This window comes from Gopherus flavomarginatus, chromosome 1 (assembly GCF_025201925.1).
Source record: "Gopherus flavomarginatus isolate rGopFla2 chromosome 1, rGopFla2.mat.asm, whole genome shotgun sequence".
NCBI classification, from domain to species: domain Eukaryota; kingdom Metazoa; phylum Chordata; order Testudines; family Testudinidae; genus Gopherus; species Gopherus flavomarginatus.
The window spans coordinates 320,972,304-320,993,385 of NC_066617.1; the positions used below are offsets into that span (position 1 = coordinate 320,972,304).

The following is a 21,082-nucleotide window of genomic DNA, read 5'->3' on the forward strand; positions in this document are numbered from 1 at the left end:
GTCCCCTAAGGCAGCTAGGTTTGTAGTCTCAGGTCCTGGCAAGGGTTCTGAGATTTACATAAAGAACCTACTTTCACAGAATGTGGGGAGAATGGAAAGGAGCTGTGGTGCTGAGGTATGTCTCATGCAAATTATGGGAAGACAATCATTTCATTTTGTCTTTTTAAAAATTTTTTATTTATATAAACTCACTTTGAGGAAGAGTCCTCTGAGCCACTTGCAAATGGACTGAGAAATCAAGCACCTGTCAGGAGATTTTTCTATTTTTAGAACAGTGTGGTTTGCTGCTATTTGCTTTCTGTTCTATATTACTATGCATTATGGGTTCAGTTCTGCAATGTGATGAGCATTTTTGCCCTAATCCCACAAAGCACTTAAACACATGCTTATATTTTAGCACATCAGTGGTCCCATTGACTTTCTCAAGGCACCATTTCTTATATTGATTCCAGTGGGACTACTCATTGGCTAATCCAAGATGCATGTTCATTCATTCACACATTTGCATCTGGATCAATATCCGCAGGTCATGATAATTTTTGTTGTAGTGCTTCTTGTCTCATGTTACCATAGAGATAGAAGATGCTTCACAAAGATATTGCTCATTCTGGCAGGTAGGGACTTTAATGTTCTCCTTGATTAACTTGAAAAGGAAAATGAATGATGGGGGTTTGAAGAGATGAAAGGGGGAGGAGAAGTTAAAAATACTGGATAAGAGGAGAGGATGAAGTGAAGGAAAAAACGTGACTCATGAATCTCATCTCTCATCACCACTCATCACTCAGGAGTGAGTGCAGCTTCCAGAAAAGCGAGTTCAGGGATTTGGAAGTAGTGAGAGTGACAGGCAGAATTTGGGTCCCCTAAAGTCTGAAAACAAGAGTGTTATTATTTTTCTAAACTCGTCAAGCTTGGAGTTCTGCAATGCACATCTCTGGGGGGCAGGGAGACATAATTTAAATCACTGAAGGGGAAAAAATTCTTGATGGGACTTCAAAATAATTTTTCCTAGCCTCATCTGGACAGAAGGGTGCTGATTATGAAATCAAGGCTTCTTGGATGGACAGTGTAAAGCAATGACAAATCAGAGGATCCTCAGAATTTATTGACAGTGTAGATTACTCACACTAGGAGAAGGAAAATAATGAGAAGTTTGCGTCACTTATTTGTCAATGAATTGCTTCTAGATTGTTTCAATTTTTCAAACATTATCTGGAGGAACATTATTCCTTTTCTTCCTGTCCTCATTATTTCACTTAGAGACTTACCCTCTCCAGCAAATTGAATTTTTGCTATGCTAAAAAAATCTGTAATATTTGTATGTTGTGGCTTGTTCATTAAATAATTTACAACATTTTAGGCATTTAATTTGAAATGATTGATGTGTAATATTCTCTTACCATTTTAGCAAGCTGTATAACTGAAACACGTTTGTTAAGCCACAGCTCCACCTTGTGTGTAAATAGAAGATTTCAACACTGAGTGTAGGCTGGTTAGGTAGATAGCCACATTTCATGTTCACAGTAAATTAGAAACCATATGACAAGTAAGGATTTCTCGCTCCCACATGATTGGATGTACAGTATGAGTGTATATGCAGGATCACAGCAAGAACGATGATACTGTGGTAAATATTTGAGTTCTAAAAGTCAGAAAATCAGTTCACACTAAACAGGGAAAGTCTTTCATATAATTGAAAGTGAGTCAGTAAAACAGAGAATTTGAAATCTACATGGGATAATTAAAGGTTTAGTGACATCCCAGTTGCAGTGCCACCCAGAGGATTCAAGGGGCCTGGGGTCTTCGGTGGCGGGGGACCCCCTGCTTCAGTGGTAATTTGGCTCCAGGGGCCCAGGCCTTGCGAGAGTTTTCCGGGGTCCCCAGAGCGAGTGAAGGACCTCGCTCCAGGGGCCCCGAAAAACTCTCATGGGGGCCTGGGGCAAATTGCCCCATCGTTTCCGCCCCCCTCTCCCCCCCGAGGCAGCCCTGCCCCGTTGGGCCAGTTTAAAAAGACATGGAACTATTTAAACTCTTCATTTTAAAAAAAGTATTTACTTTCCTGAGCACTCATGGTAACACTATAGCTAATTCAACAGTGCTGTGTATAGTTAGGGTGACAGTTCTGTTTCAGTTGTTGTTGTGTGAAGTAACGTTAAAGATGAGGCGATATGTGATGGTTAATGTTATGTGTCTATCTGAGCCGCTTAACAAACATTAAAAATAGTGCATTTGCTCTGTCTAGATTTCTCTACAACACTTGGATCATTGAAAAAAGAATTGATGCCATATTTTTGATAATCATTATTATTTGTTGCATCCCTAATAATTACTGATGAGAAGGTTCAAAAGGTGTGTGGAGGTTCAGTTAAAATGTAAACTTTGGAGTTTCTCCTTGTTGCATGAGATTCTCCAAGACACTCTTCTCAACAAAACAGTGGTTTCCAGTTCCCCTCTCTCTCCACTCTGATGGCAGACAAGCTTCCAATGAGAGATGCTGTGCCACATGATGCCTCTTTTACCCCTCCCCCTCCCAACAATAGTTTTTAGAATCTTTTGGGAGGAGGGAAAGAGACCTAGATTCATCCTCTCTGGGTATGACAGATCTAGAAGGGGGAAGCTTAAACAGCTGTCCCCCTAGCATCTTCAAGGGAAGACTGATGCCTAAGCTCCGGCTCCTCCTGACATGTATGGCCAGGTAGAAGGACCCAGCAGCCTATCTTTTCTGCCTTGGTTTGCTCTCCTATAAATTGTAGCACTGCTCTGGGGCAATTCTGTTTGAGTTTCCACCAAGAGTTTATTCTACACCAAATTGCTAATCTTGTGAGGAGAGAAGGATTTTGTATGTTCTCAGGATACTTTTTACTGGAAGAGAGGGAAACAGGCAGACCCCTAGTGACTTCTGCAGAGGTAGGAGAGGGTTACATGGAGATCCTGATCCCATTGGAAGGAGGGCTAAGGAACCACATCCACAAATGTGGTAAGGGAGGTAGATGGGAATTTTTTGAGTTGAATGGAAGGTATCCAATTTAAGGGAAGGGGGGACTTCAGGGATAGGTGAGTGTTGATCTATTTATTTCTTGTCCAAATGATTTAATTTATCTTACAAATGGCTACACATTGTCAGTAATTGCAACTACATAGTAATTACAGAGTAAGCAGATCAAAAAGTAATTACCACCTAATTTATATTGAGAAAAACAATCATGTAGTCATCTTGTAATAGTGTGTAATTACACTTCTGCTACATAGTAAATATGGTGTGATTGAATGGTTGGACATTACAATGTTATGTAAACAAGGTGCAGTTAAGCTATTCATATTCTTGATGTTACCCAGTTGAATTGCCCTGCCTTCTTTGGAGATTTAGCACATGGCCTTGAAAATACAGCCGTACATAATTGTTCCAGGACAGAAATTGAAAACTGACTTCCAAACCCAAGAGGTTTCTGCAGTATGTGGCAAGCAAGCACCTAAATCTTCCACTGAGTCACTGGTGGACTTGCTGAAAATTATTGGTTGTAAGTGGTTGTTCTTACTGTTCTAGTACCCCCTGGTGTCAGAGTGCTATGTTGCAGGGGTCTTTGCCTCAAATGCCCTTGGTGGTCACTTCCATGGCCCTATGAGGTCCTGTCTATATCTGCGTCTTGTCTGGCCTTGCCATCTGATCAGGTTGCTTAACTGGGGTAACAAAGGTCCAGTTATAAATCTAGATAAATATCCGAACTAATAATTCTTCTGCACCTCATGGGTTACTCTATATTCTTCTGCTTTTGCCCCTACTCCTGAGACCTGCAGAGTTCTTCCCCAGCAGCAATTCCCCACTGCCTCCCTTCCTCAGGGACTGTGGCAGTTTACCTCAGTGGTCTCCCCTGCTCCTTAGGGCCTATCTCCATCCACCTACCTGGATCCTAGCCTGTTCTTTGTGGGTCTCTTCAAGCCTGGCTTCCCTGTGCCTTTCCCAGAGAAAAAACTCCCTTTGCTCCTCTCCTGGGTCTCCTCCCCCAGACTAAGTTCACAGCTTACTTCAAGTACTCCTCTCTCTGATCTCCTGCAGTCAGGGGTCAGTCATTAGAATTAAAGCATCATCATACTCAGCTGGGGGATAGCTGTCTGGTCACAGGCAAGACTGAGCCGAGTTTGCTTTAAAGGTCTAGCCAGTCTGTGAAATGATAAAGTAACAAAAGACCTAATTTTCAGTGATTGAAGTCAACAAAAGTTTTGCCATTGACTTCCGTGGAAGCAGAATCTGACACTAGGAGTATATCATTGCTCCTGCTGGCACTCAACAAGGAGTTTAGCTGATTTTGTAAAGGGCAAAATCCTCTACAATGTCAGTAAAACTGTATCTTTGGCATTTCCAGTTCTAGGATTGATGGAGTGATTATTACTGGGGCTTGCAAAAATCCATAGTTTAAGAGAATTTAAAATTTGAGGAGTGGAGCTCTGCTCTGTTCCAGACTTAGGACGATCTGGGGAAGGTGCCAAAGTTAGCAGAGCAAGTGGCCTCACCATGCTCTGCTCTGCTGCCTCCTTCCTGCATATTCCTTCCTGTCCCCTGTGACTCTATCCCCAGCCTTCTCATCTGAACCTGCTAGGCATCCCCAGAGAACATAAGTAAACTTCCATTGACCTGGAGTTTGTTATTCCAGAGTCCTGACCAAATGCCAGAGAACTCTGTACTGTTGTGGGAAGATCTTTAATGACTACAAGTGGGATAGACCCAGGTTGTTTCTTGTACAAGAATTGTAACATCAGTGTCCACTAATTATTCTGGTTATGGGTTCTGCCTCTTTGTGGGGAGATGTGCAACTCTCAAAGCAGCACCCTGGAACCCTCATATGCACCACTGTCATAATTAATACTGTTGTACAAAATATGCCTTGTGAGGTATCATTTTAAAAATCTTGATCTGTTGAACATTAATATCCTGTTGGATTGTATATGCTGTCATTTTATGTGAAGTTATGAAGTTTTGCTATATGTGTGTTACAGAAATATGTTATGAGGTTGGGAACACGCACAACCAGTCTTTCAGGTACAACAATGGAGTAGCCAGACAGCGGTTAAAGGCTCATCAACACCCATTAAGGAAAGAATCCACTATCCCAGAAACTATATACAATGGAGACTTCTCAGAGATAACACATATACACTAGAGACTGCCTGACCAATGGGGATTTCCTGATCCCCATGTCACAGCAGAAGATAGTTTCAGTAAGCTGGAAGAAACTATAAAAGAGGGGAAGTGACACTATCACTTGGCCTCACTCCCCCCGCCCCCCGATTCAACACCTGGAGACATGTCTGGAGGACAAAGACTTTGAACTGGGGGCAGGTGGTCCCAGGTTGGGAAAGAGTCCCAGCTTATATATTGAGGATCTGAGACATGTTTGTGCCATCTGTCAGGCTGACATACCGCTTGATTCAAATCCTGTTTAGTTTGTAGAAATCAAACTGGAAATTTATTTTTATTTCTTAGATAATGAACTTTGATCTCGATGCTTGCTACTTATAATCACTTTCTGTAGTTGATAAATCGGTTTTATGTTTTACCCAAAACTGTGTTTTGGTTGAAGTACTTGAGAAATCTCAGCTCAGTTTACAAAGGCTAGTGTGTGTCCTTTTCACAGTGAGGAAGGGATGGACTGGGTAATTAACTTATACTAGCCACGCTTCTGAGCAGTGCAAGACAGTAGAGTTCTGGGTGCAAAGCTTGGGGGAATTGGCTGGAGCCTCCCTGTTGATGGTTCATGAGTGGCTGGGAGATCATTCATGTACACAGTTGGGTGTGTCCCTGCCAGTGGATGTCTGTATAAGTGCAGTACCTGCCAGAGAGATGTGGCTTGTCACAGCATCACAGGTTGTGAGGGACACCCTGGGTTGGTGGGACAGAAGACTCAGCAGTCCCACAGTCCAGGTTGCACCCTGGGAACCTCATTACAGGAAGATAGGTACCTATTTGGATCACCTTCACCACTTGCTGTGACATTTTTGTTTTTTCTTTTGATGTCTCTGACCCAGTTACTGACTAGGTGCCACCCTGCTAAGGTTGTGAGGTCTTCTTACATGATCTCAACCCAGTGTAGCATGGCTTATAGCCATTACCTTTTCTAAGATTCAGTTGCATCCTGAAAACCTTTGAAGTTGTGGCCTGAAGCAAGTCCCCTTGACTTCAGTGGAAGTAGGATTGAGCATGTACTGCCTGAGACACATTGCTGCTTTCAGTATTTACCAGACTAGTAGAAGCATTATTGTGTTAAACACACAGCAGGGCAATGTTAAAATTGAAATTACTTTTGGTATGATTTTTTTTCACAACATGGTGCCAAGTTTTCCATAATACCATCTTTATCTCTCTAGTGTACTTGAACACAGCGCCTGCATGAATTACAAACTCAACAAATTCTGCTAAACAGTATAGCCTGGCATTTATCATGTTTATTCCATCATCCCCCAAGAGGTGAGGGATCACACAAGTGAATCACTGTGAATTTAGGTCTGTTAGACTTGTGTTGATTGTAGCTAACAGAATCAGAACACAGACAATATTTATAAACAAAACAATCTGAAGCTGTGCAAGGACAGATAGTGAATTGCATAACTGCTAGGACCTCCATTTCAACCATTAGTTAGCCAGCTATTGTACCTTAACATATACTGCAAGAGTGGTGAGAATCTTGGAGTTTTCTTCAAGCCAATTATGCCGCAGACTTTTTTTTTTTAATGGACATAATATGCAAATACTTCTATCTAGTATTCCTGGTACAACTGGCATGAATAAGAAATGCTGCTCTGATAGCAGGTGTATGGCTGTGAAAATGTACATATGTACTGTTGTGCCTGAATGAATCATGCTTAAGCCTATGATTCTGGCAAGGAAAGTTTTAAGTGAACTTCACAGTTGACGTGTGAGGTGAAAGAAAAAGATTAGTCATGGAAGTTGGATTTGGGGGGGAGTTGGAGAGCAAGCCCGCCCCACAGTCATTCTGCAGTGGGCCCAGCTCCCCACTTTGGGCATTGCAACTAGGTGCACTGGGTAATAGTGCCACTCAGGTTTAGACCGTCTTCCCCTCTATAGATGGAGATATAGTGGCAGATGCCCTAGTTTACAATGTTAGTTCGGGAGCCTAATCAAATATGTTTTTACAGCCATTTCCAAGATTTCACTGACTTTACTCAAATTCATGATGTACGTGACCTCAGTGACAAAATCATAGCCTTAACCATGATGTTCCCAAATTCCTGTGACATCACTTCTGTCTCTACATTTTCTTCTAAACTATATTACAGCTGCTACGAAAATGATCCGAAAGTATGTAGAAGAGGATGAATTTTCTAGTAGTGTGTTAACCTTGCATGTAGTGCTGTTCACTTGTAACATCAATGAACATGTGATTATCAGCATAATGATGAATGCAATAATATTACATACTATCCCAAGTTTTTCTTAACCAGCATTTAACTAGAATAATATACCCTATACCCTTAAAATTATCTGCTTTTAAGAAAGGAGCTATTTTTCTGATGAACTAATTACTACTTAAATATTAAAATCTCTTTTCTCTTGTTTTCTTGTTATAGATGAGTTTTTTTATACAGGAGTTAATTTTTTGAGTCGTCCTGCCAAGCACTTTTTTCTTCTGATTTATTTGGAAGAGCTCCTCTTGAATCCCTTTAGCTCCTGCAACTATATTAACTTTTATTCTTTGTTTTGCTAGCTGTAATTCCCTTCAAACATTAATGGTATCTATAATTATGATTGTCTTCCCCCATGCACTTTCCATGTTCAGGTTTTTTTTTAAGTCTCAAATGTTTAAGTATTCCCTCCTGAAGCCAGACTGTCCATAGCTTTTTCCTTGCATTGTTTCTTGTCACATTCTTGGATTTTTGTGCTTCTTCCCATTGTACTCACTAGATTTTTTTAAAATTCCTTAGAACTTGCTTCCCCAAGAGTATTGCTGTGTTCTGTGAATATACTCTTTAATAAGGGTTTGCATTATATAGCACTTTCCACGTTCAGTACACTTTAGAAACAAGAATCCTCACAACATTCCTGTGACGTACATAAGTACACTCCCCACTTTGCAGATGGAGAAACCGAGGCGAGGAAGTTGTGACTTGTTGAGGGTAAGAGAGAAAAGCACTGTCAGAGCTAGAATTAGAATTTAAGATTGTCTAATTGTCATTCCCCTCTGCTCATAAATGGTCCAACAGAGGAAGGACTCTACAGTTTTCTTCTTTTTGATTTTCATTCCCTTTATCTAATTTCAGTACTGCTTTCTTAATAGTCAAATTGTAGCTCACTAGCATTGTAAATACTTCTGACATGCAACAGTACTCCTCCACATCTCCTTTCCCTTTGTCTGACTGTCTGGCTACGTCTACACTACAGCATAAAATCGAAATTACTAAAACCGGTTTTATAAAACCGATATTATAAAATCGATTTTATGCGTCCACACTAAGGCACATTAATTCGGTGGTGTGCGTCCATGGTCCTAGGCTGCCATCGATTTCCGGAGCGGTGCACTCTGGGTAGCTACATTAAAGGAATGAGACCAATAACTTCGATTTCCGTCCACACTAACTCTAAATCGATATAGTAATATCGATTTTAGGGTTACTCCTCTCGTTGGGGAGGAGTACAGAAATCGATTTTAAGAGCCCTTAAAATCGATTTAAAGTGCCTTGTAGTGTGGATGGGTACAGAGTTAAATCGATTTAACGCTGTTTAAATCGATTTAACTGTGTAGTGTGGACCAGGCCTCTGATATTGACTATACTGACTTCCCAATTTGGGAATATCCCACCATCACCAGATTTCAGTTATGCTCAGTAGCTCATCATCCCCATCATTTAGTAATGCGTCTATTGGAAACAGTCTCTTTGAATGGACATGGCTGAATGTATAACACTTAGCAGTGAGACAATGTCACAGATAGCCAAGATAGAACTTTAGTCTACACTGAGTGCTCCTGTCATGTCTTGATACCCTGGGAAGCGTCTTTGTATGGACACCTTCTCATTAGAATAACAGCCTCTTTGTATGGACACCTTCTCCATCTGTTGTGTTAACGTCTACAGTAGTAATGGAAACTATTGTCAAATAATCTAAGAAGTGACTTTAAACACATCGAAATGTCTCTTTGGATTGCACTTTAGATTTATTGCCTACAGTCTGCATTTAAAAGAAAGAGAAGCTCTCAATTTTCACTTTTCCTGGAGCATAAAAGTCTAATAATTAGATCATATGATCTGGTTATTGAAAGGATTGTTGTTATTCAGCCCCAACTGACCCTCTGGAATTTGAAGAAGGTGCCTTGGAGTTCAGGGTTTTACATTTTCTGCTATTTTATTGCCCTTATTACATGAAATGCTACATTATCACCATGCTTGTATTGTTTTTGTAAGGGTTCCAGCTTCAGTGTACAATGACTTGTTGAAACCTTGACATCTGTTTTCCTTTTTTCCACCTTCTATAAGTCAGGCGTGTCACCCTTCTCCAGTGTTGCATACTGAGACTTGACTTAGCATGTGTATCTAGCCAAAAGGCATCATGCATCTCTGTTCAGTTCCAGACTGTATATAATTGAGTGATGTTGTATACTCTTTATCAGTGATCATGCTTGAAAGAAATGCAGTTTACGACGCTATTGCTAGAGTCCTCTGTTAGTCACTGAGCTAACACGAAAACTCTGTCATAGGTATTAAAATGCCGTTGGCCTGCAGTAGAGCATTAATATTTTAGAATTAAAATGTCTTCAAAGGAAGAAAAAGTTAATCTCCCTGTTGAAATGTATTTGTATGCTTATTGGTCGTTACACAATCCTTGTGCCTCTTGAAACCATGTTGAAATATTCTTGCACCATAAGTAAAAGGAGTGGTAGATTCAACTTTAAGCCTTCACAAAACCTATACTGCTGACATCTTCTTATAGCTCACTGTCTCCACAGAGGCATTGCATCACATCACATTCTCCCTGAATCAAGAGACCACTAAGCATGGTGTAAGAATTTTTTTTAAATGGCTTTCGGGGGACTGCCTCCTCCATTTGCAGGAGATGGACTTGGTGACATGGTGGTTCTTCATCTCTAATTTTTATGCTCCCAACACACTGCATAAATTATAATTTTGACCTTTCATACGTTGGTGAGTAGCACATACAGCTGCATTCTGATTTTAGAAGGATTTGGTAACATCTGGAGGTTAGAACCTAAATCAGGAGGCCTACATTCTATTCCAGACTACACTGACTCATCATCTGCCTTGTATATTTATTTTAACCTTTCTCTTCCCATGCAAAATGAGAATAATAATATATACTTTACATAAAATTTAAGATTTTCTGATTGAAAAGCTGTTCTAACAACATAAAGCATACTTACTGATATGGGAGGTTCACTGAAGAAATAGATTTTGGTAAAGATTTGGTTGTATGCACTGTAGACGGGTGCTGTCTGAGAATACCCCTCATCCTGATCTGTGATAGCCCTGCAGGCATCCGGCCTCAGTTTCCCTCAGAGTTCCAAGAATAATTTATTTACACACAGAGTCTTCAAGAACAATATTCCCTTACTTCTGAGGCTAATTTCTTCAGATTAACCAGTTTCCCTCCAAAAAGCTTCCATTTTTAGATTGAGTTTCAAAGCCTTCCTTCTTGGACCTATGTGTTCCTTGACCCGGCCTCCCCACTCTGTAAACTCTCTCCCTCAAGTTCAGAGCCTTCACAGCTCCCCTCCTTGGGGCTTGTGTGTTCCCAGTTCTGTATCTCTGGGCTGTAGACTCTCGTCTCAGGTTCAGGGGTTTCACAGCTCTCCTGTATCTGTGTCCTGATTTTTTTGGTTTCAGTCTCAGCAGCTTCTTTCTTGACTGAGCTTGGAGATTCCTTTTGAGTCACCTGCCCAGTCAAATAATCACTCTCTTGAGTTTCACCATTTGCGTCTAATAACTCACCCACTCTCTACAAAGCTTCTGGCCCAGGGCTCTTAAAAGGAGAAATGGTTTGGGAGGGGTTTCTACCTTCTCTCTCCCAGACACTCTCTGTTCCTCAAGACCATCTTCCTTTCTCCTAGTGATAGCGTCAGTTATTTTTCTGACCTTCGTCCGCTTACCCTGAACACATAAAATGAGGTAACTGGCTTCCCAAAATACATCCTTTGGCTTGAGAGGCCTGTATCTCTTACATGCACCTTACTTCTAAGTTTTATAAACAAAACCCAAGCCTACAAATCTTTGGAAAAATTATATTAAAACTATTTCAGAAGTAACAGAAAAGCTTAGTGATGCATGATATAGCACAGTTTATACTGCTATAAAACAAGCCAATTGTATGTGTTCATTTAATACATTTAAGTATGACAGGCTACAGTACCTACGTTCTTCTAATATGACTAAAATTTACCCTACAAAATGTTTTGTAAAGTAGTACTTAGACTTCGATTTTAAAAAGGCATTCCATTCTCTTGTTAAAAACTTGTATTATAAATTCTCGGAAATTTGGTACTTGACTCCATTTTTCTTTTAAACTAGCTCAGTTCTCTAATTGTTTTCCACTCCTCCTCTTAATGCACTGAAGAAGTTTCAGATTATATCTGCTGAAGTTTCCCGTGGAAAATGAACGATGATAATCCTAGATAGTTCCTTCTTACTTACTTTAATAAAATTCAATACATGTTCAGCAGTGTGATGTGTAAACTAAACTAAACTATTGGTTTTCATGTCTGGATACACGTGGCATGCTAGTATGAGAAATATTAGATCCAAAATGCTAAGAAATAGCAGTTTCATTTGTAAACCCACTTAAATTACAAACTAAATATCACTCTGCTGTGCAACAAAGGAGTCTAAAATATTGCCTAGGCTTTTTTCCCCCTCCTTTTCATTCAAGACAGATTTTTTTTCACACACACAGGCACTCTTGACCCACTTTTGCTGTGACCAGTGTTTACTTTTAAAAGATATATTGACAGCTGCAAGGATAGTTAATCAGATTGCTCTGAGGCAGGTACCTGTGTACTCAAGCCCTGCAGCAGGGGAAGGATGGCTTAAGTTCATAAATACATAAAAAGAAACATTACAGAGAGCACTAGCATGATTGGCTGAACCAGATGTTTGGGGTTCTGTTGTTGTTTGTCATGAAGAACCTATATTAAGTTTAGAGTACTTTGCAATGCTTGAACGTCTTTTCCTTTGTCTCAAGTTCTAGAATTCCAGAACAAAACGAAAAACCCCAACCTCTCCTCTTCCCCATCACCCTGTGAAAGGATATTACTGCACTTATTTCTAGTAGGAAAAAATAGCCTTTTGTAAAGGTGTGTATATATATTTAAAGCTACCATATCCTGAAACCCATACATTTTTACAACTTTTCTTTAATCTTCTAGTAAAATAAAACAACAAAAATCCATGGAACTGTGCAATTGGAAAATAGTGCTGCTGGAACCGGTTTGAAAACTATCCCTGTCTTAATCTTTTAAATTATTTAAGTGCCATCTGTGAGCTTTACCCCAAGGTAATAAGAAACCTCCTTTTTAAAACGACCACATATGAGTGTAATTAAACTTCCTCGTAATTAGAATAAGTGTGTCTTGTTGATCATTGTTAAAATTGACTTGATTGAAAAAGCTATAAGAGAACCCACTAGGTCCCATAGGCATTGTTCTTCAGCACTGTGTGTGTCTGGCCACCAAATGGCAGTACTGCACTGCACTTGGAACAGAAGAAATATGTGAATCTGGCAAAGGAAAATTAATCTGCATGTAGTTGAATACCAGACACTCAAATGCATTTATCTGGGCCTATTTATAACCCCTTTTGTTGTTAGAACTGCTATACCTTAAAACCTGATTGTACTGAAATACCATCCTCATAACTGCAATAACTTATGTCAAGTCCAAGTGGCATTTTCTCCTACCTCTTCATCCCATTGCAACCTTTGTTCTTGTATGTGAAATTTCATTCACAACCACATGCTGATTAATTGTGTCATGGGATTAAAACGATCATACTTTATGGCATTTAGCCTGGGTTTAGTTTCCTCCAGTGTAGAGGAAACCCCTGACTGACATGGCCAAATGGTTCATTATCAAGGGGAAATGTTCAGTGGTCCGTTTGTAAGACTTTTATGAACAGGATTGTCTGTGGTTTTCTTTACTGTGAATTTGCTTTTCCTTTAATGGCAGCGTAAAAGCGTGCACTGCATATTTGGTGTAAAAAGAGAATGCCTGATAATAGATTAGTGACTAGAGAGAATCCTGCATTTCTATCAGGCTAGATTCCTAGACATTGAAGATTGTATCTTCTTATTCCTAGACCAAACCCGTTTTTAGAACTTGGTCCATAAGCCTGTGTTCATGAGGAAGTTATACTGGTTGCTCAGTTTTATAAACCTGGTTAACAAAACAGATCTGAGATACCAATTTGCAGTGGAGTTACTATTGTAGGTCTGATACAAAATCTATTAAAGTAAATATTTTTTCTGCTGACTTCAGTAGGTTTTGTATCTGGCTCTGTTTGTGAATAGAGCTACAGGTATGTGGGGCTCTTTGCACAGGGTTTATTTTGTATTATTTGTTTGTTACTGTCAGCTTGTTCCACATGATGCTTTCCAGCTGTTCAATAATGGATAGTCCAAGTCATGAGAAGTTCAAAATCAAAGGACAGATAGACAGACAAGCTAGAGTTGGCTGAAAAGTGGAATTCTAAAACTTCAAAGGTAATGTTCTGAAACTGAATGAAAAGCTGAAATTTCCCATTGAATGAGAATTCTAAAATTTTGTTTGAAAAAGGATGAAGAAACATTTTGTACAAAATGTTGTAGGCTGCCTAGAGTTCCAGCAGCACATGAGGTTGGAAACTGGTCAGCTTGAGAAGCCTAGAAGCTTGGGATCTAGGGTTTCTGGCCGGCCTGGGAGCCCTAGTTCTGTAATAGTCCATTTGCCACGCACTGCCCTGGAGCTGTGAAGCCTGGAAACCTGGGCTGGTGAGGAGTCGGGGACCCAATAAGCTGGAAATGATTTTCTGACAGAAAATAAAAATTTCCAGCAAAACTGAAATGTTTCAATAGCAGGAAGTTGAAAGGAAAAGACGGTTGCCTGAGACCCTCTCAAGAGGAAGAAGTGACAAGACATAGCAACAACCTAAATGAGGACTGAAAGAAAGAGGAAAGCGCTGAGATTATGGGCTTTGGAAACAGTGAGGCTGGTGGAGTTATCTACCTTAATGGAAAAGGTATAATTTAGTGGAAGGAGGGAAGACTAAGAGATCTGGTTTTGCCACTGTGAAATTTTTCATTGGCAATAATACACGAAAGAAGAGGGACTGTTGCAGATGTGAGTATGAATGAAGCAGCCTATATTTGATATAGGGTTGATAGTTGAAGCCATTAAAATGAATGAGCTCACCATGGAAGGAGATGAAGGGGCCGAGGACAAAACCCCATGAAACGGACAGAATAGGGTAGGTGAAACTGAAAATGCCAAAGGGTGCACTGAAGGAGCAGTGTGAGCTAGTGGAAGAACCATTAAAACTAGAGAGAAGAGAATTTCAAAGAGGAACTATGATCAACTGCGTCAAATTGGGATACACTATTTGAGGATGGAGAAGAGGAGTGTCAGGAAGAGATTGCTATTGCCTTTTGTGAGTTCTGTGAGTGGAGTGAATGAAGGTAGACTCCAGAGAGCCAAAAAGAGTTCTTGTATTTGGTGATGTCTAGTAGACTCTCTGATACTATGGGGATAAAAAGTTATAAGAATATAAGAGTAGATAGTTGTGGTGAGGATGTAGAGACATCCTGCAAGGTCAGACTCGATGATCATGATGGTCCGATCTGACCTTAAAGTCTATGAGTCTATGAGGGTACAGTATTCTGAAGGAGCTTGGATGTATGGAGAGAGAGAGAGGATACTAGAATGAGGGGTTGAGATTCTCTTTAGGATAGGGAAGATCATGGTGTCTTGAAGACAAAACAAAGATGGGAAGAGGTGAGTTTTAGTAGGGAACTGAAGGAAGAAAAGGAAGGTAGCATGGTGTATAGGGTCAGAGAACCCATTCCAGGCATAGGAGCCAGTACCAGACTATATTAAATGAACAATGCAAAGAGTGTGCAGGGCTTGAACGTCAGAGTTATAGGATATGAAATAGGGTGGGGGGACAGTATGATGTCAAGACTTTGAAAGAGGACAAAAGTTAATTTGATGTAAAAAGATAAGCAAATCCAGCGAAAGAAATCAGAGGTCTGTTCCAGGCCAGGCCCAAGGTTTCACAGTCCCTGCACAGCTCATTTTTCCCGTGCTAGCTTATGTCATCTTGAGCCATGTAGTTGGTCAATGCAGTAGTGCATTGGTGTAGCTGCAGACAGTGCAGCTATTAAAGAGAGGTTAGCTTACTTCAGGAGAACGTTTGGGTGTGAATAGGTGTCATTTGTTCCTTGCTGCTTACTGTGACTCAGTAGTGATGTATGATTTAAAAGAGAGAAGAAAAAAAGAGCTTGACCTGGCAGTTAATGAGAGAGGCCTTTCACAAGACAGCCTAATGGATAAGGCATTGGCTTCTTAAGCCAGAGATTGTGGGTTCAAGTCCCATCTGAGGTGAAAAACTACAAGACAGCCCTAATAGCAGTTTTAAAACTCCAGTGTTCACCGATAACTCCACATGATGATGACAACTTGCGGGAGTTGGGGGGAGGAGTACTATATTTGACAAGAAATCCTTCTTTCCTCTCCTTCCCCCCCCGCCAAAAAAAAACTCTTTTTATCCAGGTCCTGCTTCATGTAGCAGGCTCAGTGGAAGGTACCTAAAGTATCTTGTTGTGCCCACATTTCTGACAGCTTCTCCCCTACCTTGGATTTAAAAGACTTAAACTTTAGATGGCTGATGTGAAAGTTTTAAAACATGATTCATCATAAATCAAACTTGTTTCTCAGAAAAAGATAGTGACATGTTTACAGAAAGTGTGGTCTCACCTGAAGTTCTCTTTTAAAAAAATATGGCACAATGTTCTATAATTCAACAACAGAAAGACCAAGTAAGGGATTATAGCCTGGCATGAGATATAGTCTGGAGAAGAATTCCTCTCCTCAGGAAAGACTCCTCCTCAGTGAACAAAACAAAGTAACATGTGAGTTAGCAGCAGCATAAAAATGGAGGTTGAGGAACATCAGTTATTGAAGTGAACAGCTACTAAAATTAATAATTCCATGAATGAGCTCTCAGTCCTCCTGCTTCAGGGCACAAACAGTTCAACGGTGGGATCAGGAAGAATTTTACTCCTCTGGTACAGCAGTGCACAGTTAAATGCACGACTGAGGGGGTCGAGGTTTGATTACATCTTATTGGCAGCAGGATTCCAGGCCATTTTGGCTTTTCAGTAGGGAAATTCACAGGTCTGTGACTCTTGATTATAATGGTGGTGACTTGTGCTGATATAATAATGTGAGATGCGAGATTCTTTACTTGTTTCTGAGGCATTAGGCTAATGTGACACCACAAGCATCTGGTAAAGACACAATTTCTGTGTAGCTTTGGCTGTTTTGAACCAAATGGTGCCTATAGTAACATCTTCTGTTCATTTACAGAGGGCACTCTTGTAAAGAGAATCTCATTATAAAAAACTGCTTTGCTGAAAAGCTTTCACAGCTTAATGATGCAATTGTCACCATGGAGATTTCATTCCAACAGAAAAGAATGAATTCTATGCAGTCCTGCTTTTGAAATGTGTAAACAGCAGATACCTTCTAATGCCTTTTGTCTAAATCTTCGCCTTGTAAGATAACTTGGACCAGAACATAGGAAAGGAAGTCTATATATGTTAATGGCAAATTTTATTTTTCATAAACAGCCTGCTCTCCAGGGATGAGATGTGCGTAATGGCAGATTAATGAAGTAGGCATGAATAACAGACTTTGAGCCAAAGACAATAGGGAGGGAAGTATACTTTCCTCAGATTTGAGAGAATTATTCAAACACACTGCTCTGTGAATTTCAGTTGGTCTGATTCTCTTTCTTTAAAGAGGAGCTGCCTTTCTGTATTCTCTTGTGGTCCACTTTGAAGGCAGCAGGCAGAGACTGCTTTAAAATTTGCATTTTAGTGTTTGACTTAACACTTTTTGGAAGCATTGCCAGTATAGCTGAGCATCTCCTTTCACAGTAATGATCTGTAAAAGGAGCCAGGTGCAGGCTGATTACTTTCCGATTCAAACAAAGCCAAAAAACCACTCTGGATGTGTAACAGCTGATCACTTTGTTTATCTTTCTCTGGCATAGTCTCTCAAGGGAAGTCCTATCAGTTGACTCATTTATAACTAAACTATTGAAAAATATACTTTAGGGAGCAATCTTGCACTGACTGAGGGGATGAACAAGACGACATAAGAGGTCTCTTCTATCTCTGAATGTGTTATGATTATTCAAGAGCAGACAATGGATATCAGTTACAATTTTACCATCCTAATGCATTACATGATACTGGCAATCATTCAGCAAAGTGAATGTCACCGGACTTCTTAGGGTTTGTCTACAGAATTTTGGAGCAAGCCTTCCATTCCAGGTGGCTGGTTTTGGGCTAGGGAATCTCACTCCTAGTGCTCTTAAAACAACTGTATAGACAGCACTTTAAAGCTATAGCTTGGGATGGATCTTGTGCTGAGAAGCCTAGCCAAGGCATTACTTAAACTGAGTGGTTTATTTTGTTTTTAGCTTAATTTGGCTCCTAATAGACATTAGTTAAATCGATTTTTAAACCATGTTTAAATTTGTTTTTTAGAATTTCCATTTAGCTTTATGCATTAACTAAATGTGATTTTAAATCATACCTGTAATAAAAGCAGTTCAACTTTGTGTGTAGACAAACTCCAAGAGAACAGCTTTCTGATTACTATTACTTATTTGCTGAAGTCTGCAACTGTGCTTAGGGCTGTACAAAACACACAAGTAAAGTCTGCCAAAAAAACTTAAAACTAGAAGCAGCAGAGAGTCCTGTGGCACCTTATAGACTAACAGAAGTTTTGGAGCATGAGCTTTCGTTGGTGAATACTCACTTCATCAGATGCACGAAGCGGGTATTCACCCACAAAAGCTCATGCTCCAAAACTTCTGTTAGTCTATAAGGTGCCACAGAACTCTCTGTTGCCGTTACAGTTCCAGACTAACACGGCTACCCCTCTGATACTTAAAACTAGAAGATACACACTCAGGAAACAAGGTGAGAATAGACTACTGACACTTCTTTAAATGAAGTTCTAAAACTCAGTACGTTTGTGAATATTGCAGCAGGGGTGGGTGCTTTAAAAGGAACTTGACTGAAGAGAGGGTTGAGGTTGTGCATATTTTTTTTTTAGGAAGGGTGTGCCATGAATGGGGGCAGTGAGAAGAAAAAGCATAGAGCTGGAAAGTAGGAAGAAATGACAAAGGGGGTATTTGAGTCTTGCATCACTGGTGGAGTATATGTTGAGAGAGGAACACAATAAGAGGTTAGGTTGTTATACATGTAGGCTAGTGCTCCAATGCCAAGGTGATGGGTGTGGTATGAAAACTTAGATAGAAATGCAGTTGTAAGGACTTGAAGATAAGGATGAAAAATGTGAACTCTCTAAGCTGCTTAAGTGGCAAGTCAGTGGAGAGATGCAAACTACTGCATCTCAATCACCCCTTTTTTTGTCTGCTTCTGATCTAGCCTGAAACATTCTATGTCACAAATCTGGCTTTGCAAGCGTGATCAAAAGGTGTATAGCTATCCATCTGTTTTTAAGATTCTCCATGTCTATAGACGGTTACCTTCCAAAATCCTCAAGCCTTTTCAACTTTCCCCATGAGGTATGGTACCACATGAGAGATGTATAACTATTGGCTTTCCAGTCATTAATATTCTTTTGCAATCTGCTAAAAACAAGAACAACAATCCATTCGGAAACCTTCCCACCCTCAGCGGTTAATTTGGTCATGTAGGGATCTTTTAATGCAGTAGACGTTGAAGACAGGGGTTTCATGCTTTGCATGGCAGGAGGATGTAGTTCAGTGGGGCAGCTCTCTTCTCCTCTTGATAACCATTACAGCATCTGTTTCCACTATCCGTCCTCTTCCAATCTTGTCATTCTGAATTCACCTGCTCTCCCATATTATTGTGGAGCTCCTAAAAAGTGAGTCTGCGCCCTCTGCTGGTGGTGCAGCATGACTGGATAAACGAACACTTTTCACAGAACTCTTCTGTCCGGATGTTGGTACAAAAATATTTAGTTGTAAGGTATTATATAAAGAAAAAAAATTAAAAAAATATGGTCCCACGTTCTTTGCCAGATGTGGGGCAGCCAGAAAGAATATCATTGTTTACCACATCAAAAAGAATAAAATCAGCAGGGGGTAATGATGCTGAAGTTCCTAAAAGGATATTACAAGTAATAACTTTAAAAGCTCTTCTCTAATCTAATCTATATAATTCATACTGTGCCCCTTGTTTTTTAAAAGGTAGTTAGATTTCTAATTTGTTTTTAGAAGTTGTCAAAACAGGATAAAAAAAGCCAAAAGATAGAATTTGGGAACATTGCCAGTCTTTTGCTGGATGGCTAGTGAAATAATTGTAGAGAATGGAAAAATTAAACCTTTTATTTAAACAAAGTTAAGAGTGAATATAATGAAATATGGCTTGGGTTAGGAGATCTCAGCTATGAACACTAATCTACCCTACCCCAATTCTGACTTTCTATATCAGCTTGCATTTTTTTTTTTATTCTTTTGCTCAACATGAAGTCAGATTCCTGGCTGGTACTGACGTGATTGCTCAGAGGTATGTCTGCTAGAAGGTGGTTCACATTTCTATGGGTTGCTGTTTGGAGGAGCTGAAGGGGATAGTGGCAGAGAATATGTAACTGCTTAAAATGGAGTTTTCCCCCTTTTCATTTAGCCTAGAGAAACTGACAAGGCATATCTTCATTGTCACACAATTTTGTTGAAATAGCCACAGTAAATTTTGCCTGCAAAACTGTTAGCTGATATACCTGCTGTCAAAGAATATAAATGTGAACTGTAAAAGCAAATTAATTATCCGATAGCTACTGAATGCAACCTCATATGTAAACAAAAGGCTCTAGCCTCATACCATAGTGATACATCTTGTAGTAAATGTGACATTTACATCATTCTGTCTTCTTTAGATCTCTCTTCCAGAAGTGTCCATAAAAATGTTTCTTACTCATAACAGATGGTCAAAGCACTGCTTTGAAATTTCTCTGGAGAAGAATCTCTGTTGATATCATTAGACTTGAAGAGTGTTCATGCAGCTATAGACTTGGAGGTATTTAATGTTATAATTATTATTATGAAAAATCCCATGTTGAATGTATTTCTTTCCTTTTCCTTTGCAGGTGATGTGCCTTCAGGATTTCTTTGGTGATGACGATATTTTTATTGCATGTGGACCAGAAAAGTTCCGTTACCAGGATGATTTCTTGCTAGATGAAAGTGGTAAGAAAATAGCACATTTTAAAAAAAGACACAATATTAAAGTGTGGGGCAGCTTTCCAGATCTTATTTAGCCTGTAAAATAAGGCCAAAATGGTGTCAGCTCAGACTATAATACTAGTTTTAGATACAATATCAGGATGTCTGTTCTTTAGTTTTGATTTCTAATACAGAAAACAAAAATAACTGAAAGCTTACAGTGAGGTTAATAAGGGCCTATTATCAGCTAACTCGCAACAATTCCTTAATTAAAACCAAGTTCATAGTAATTTTTATGGGAAACAGGTGGTGTGAATGGTTAAACTCCTATTTTGTATAGTCTTTATTTTAAATCAAATTTGAATGGTCATAGATCTTCTACCGGTCCTTCTTGGCTTATCTTCCATATACATTTATTCTAGTTTGACATCACACAATTGCTTAAAATTGTCTCTCTTCCTCCCAATCCCAGTAAGTGCTTTCCTCCCAACCCCTCCCATCTAAATCTTTGGAATGTGGATTTGGTAACACCCCAGGAGTAGTATGAAAAAGGAAGCTATGTTGTATATGGAAGCCAGTTGTTAATGATAAATTAAGACAAACTCCCCATACAAAACTAAATGAAATCTGTGTTCTATGTAAAATCTCTCGGAGT

At 39.7% G+C, this 21,082-nt stretch overlaps 1 protein-coding gene across 3 annotated transcripts in view; it reads left to right on the forward strand.

The window, feature by feature from the left end:
* Positions 1–21,082, forward strand: part of DCLK1 (doublecortin like kinase 1) — a 350,858-nt gene that overhangs the window by 169,917 nt on the left and 159,859 nt on the right. For all 3 annotated transcript variants that reach the window (XM_050937227.1, XM_050937228.1, XM_050937229.1), the window contains exon 3: positions 20,352–20,451. In XM_050937227.1, coding sequence (XP_050793184.1) covers positions 20,352–20,451 — 100 coding nt within the window. The remainder of the gene's footprint in view (positions 1–20,351; positions 20,452–21,082) is intronic.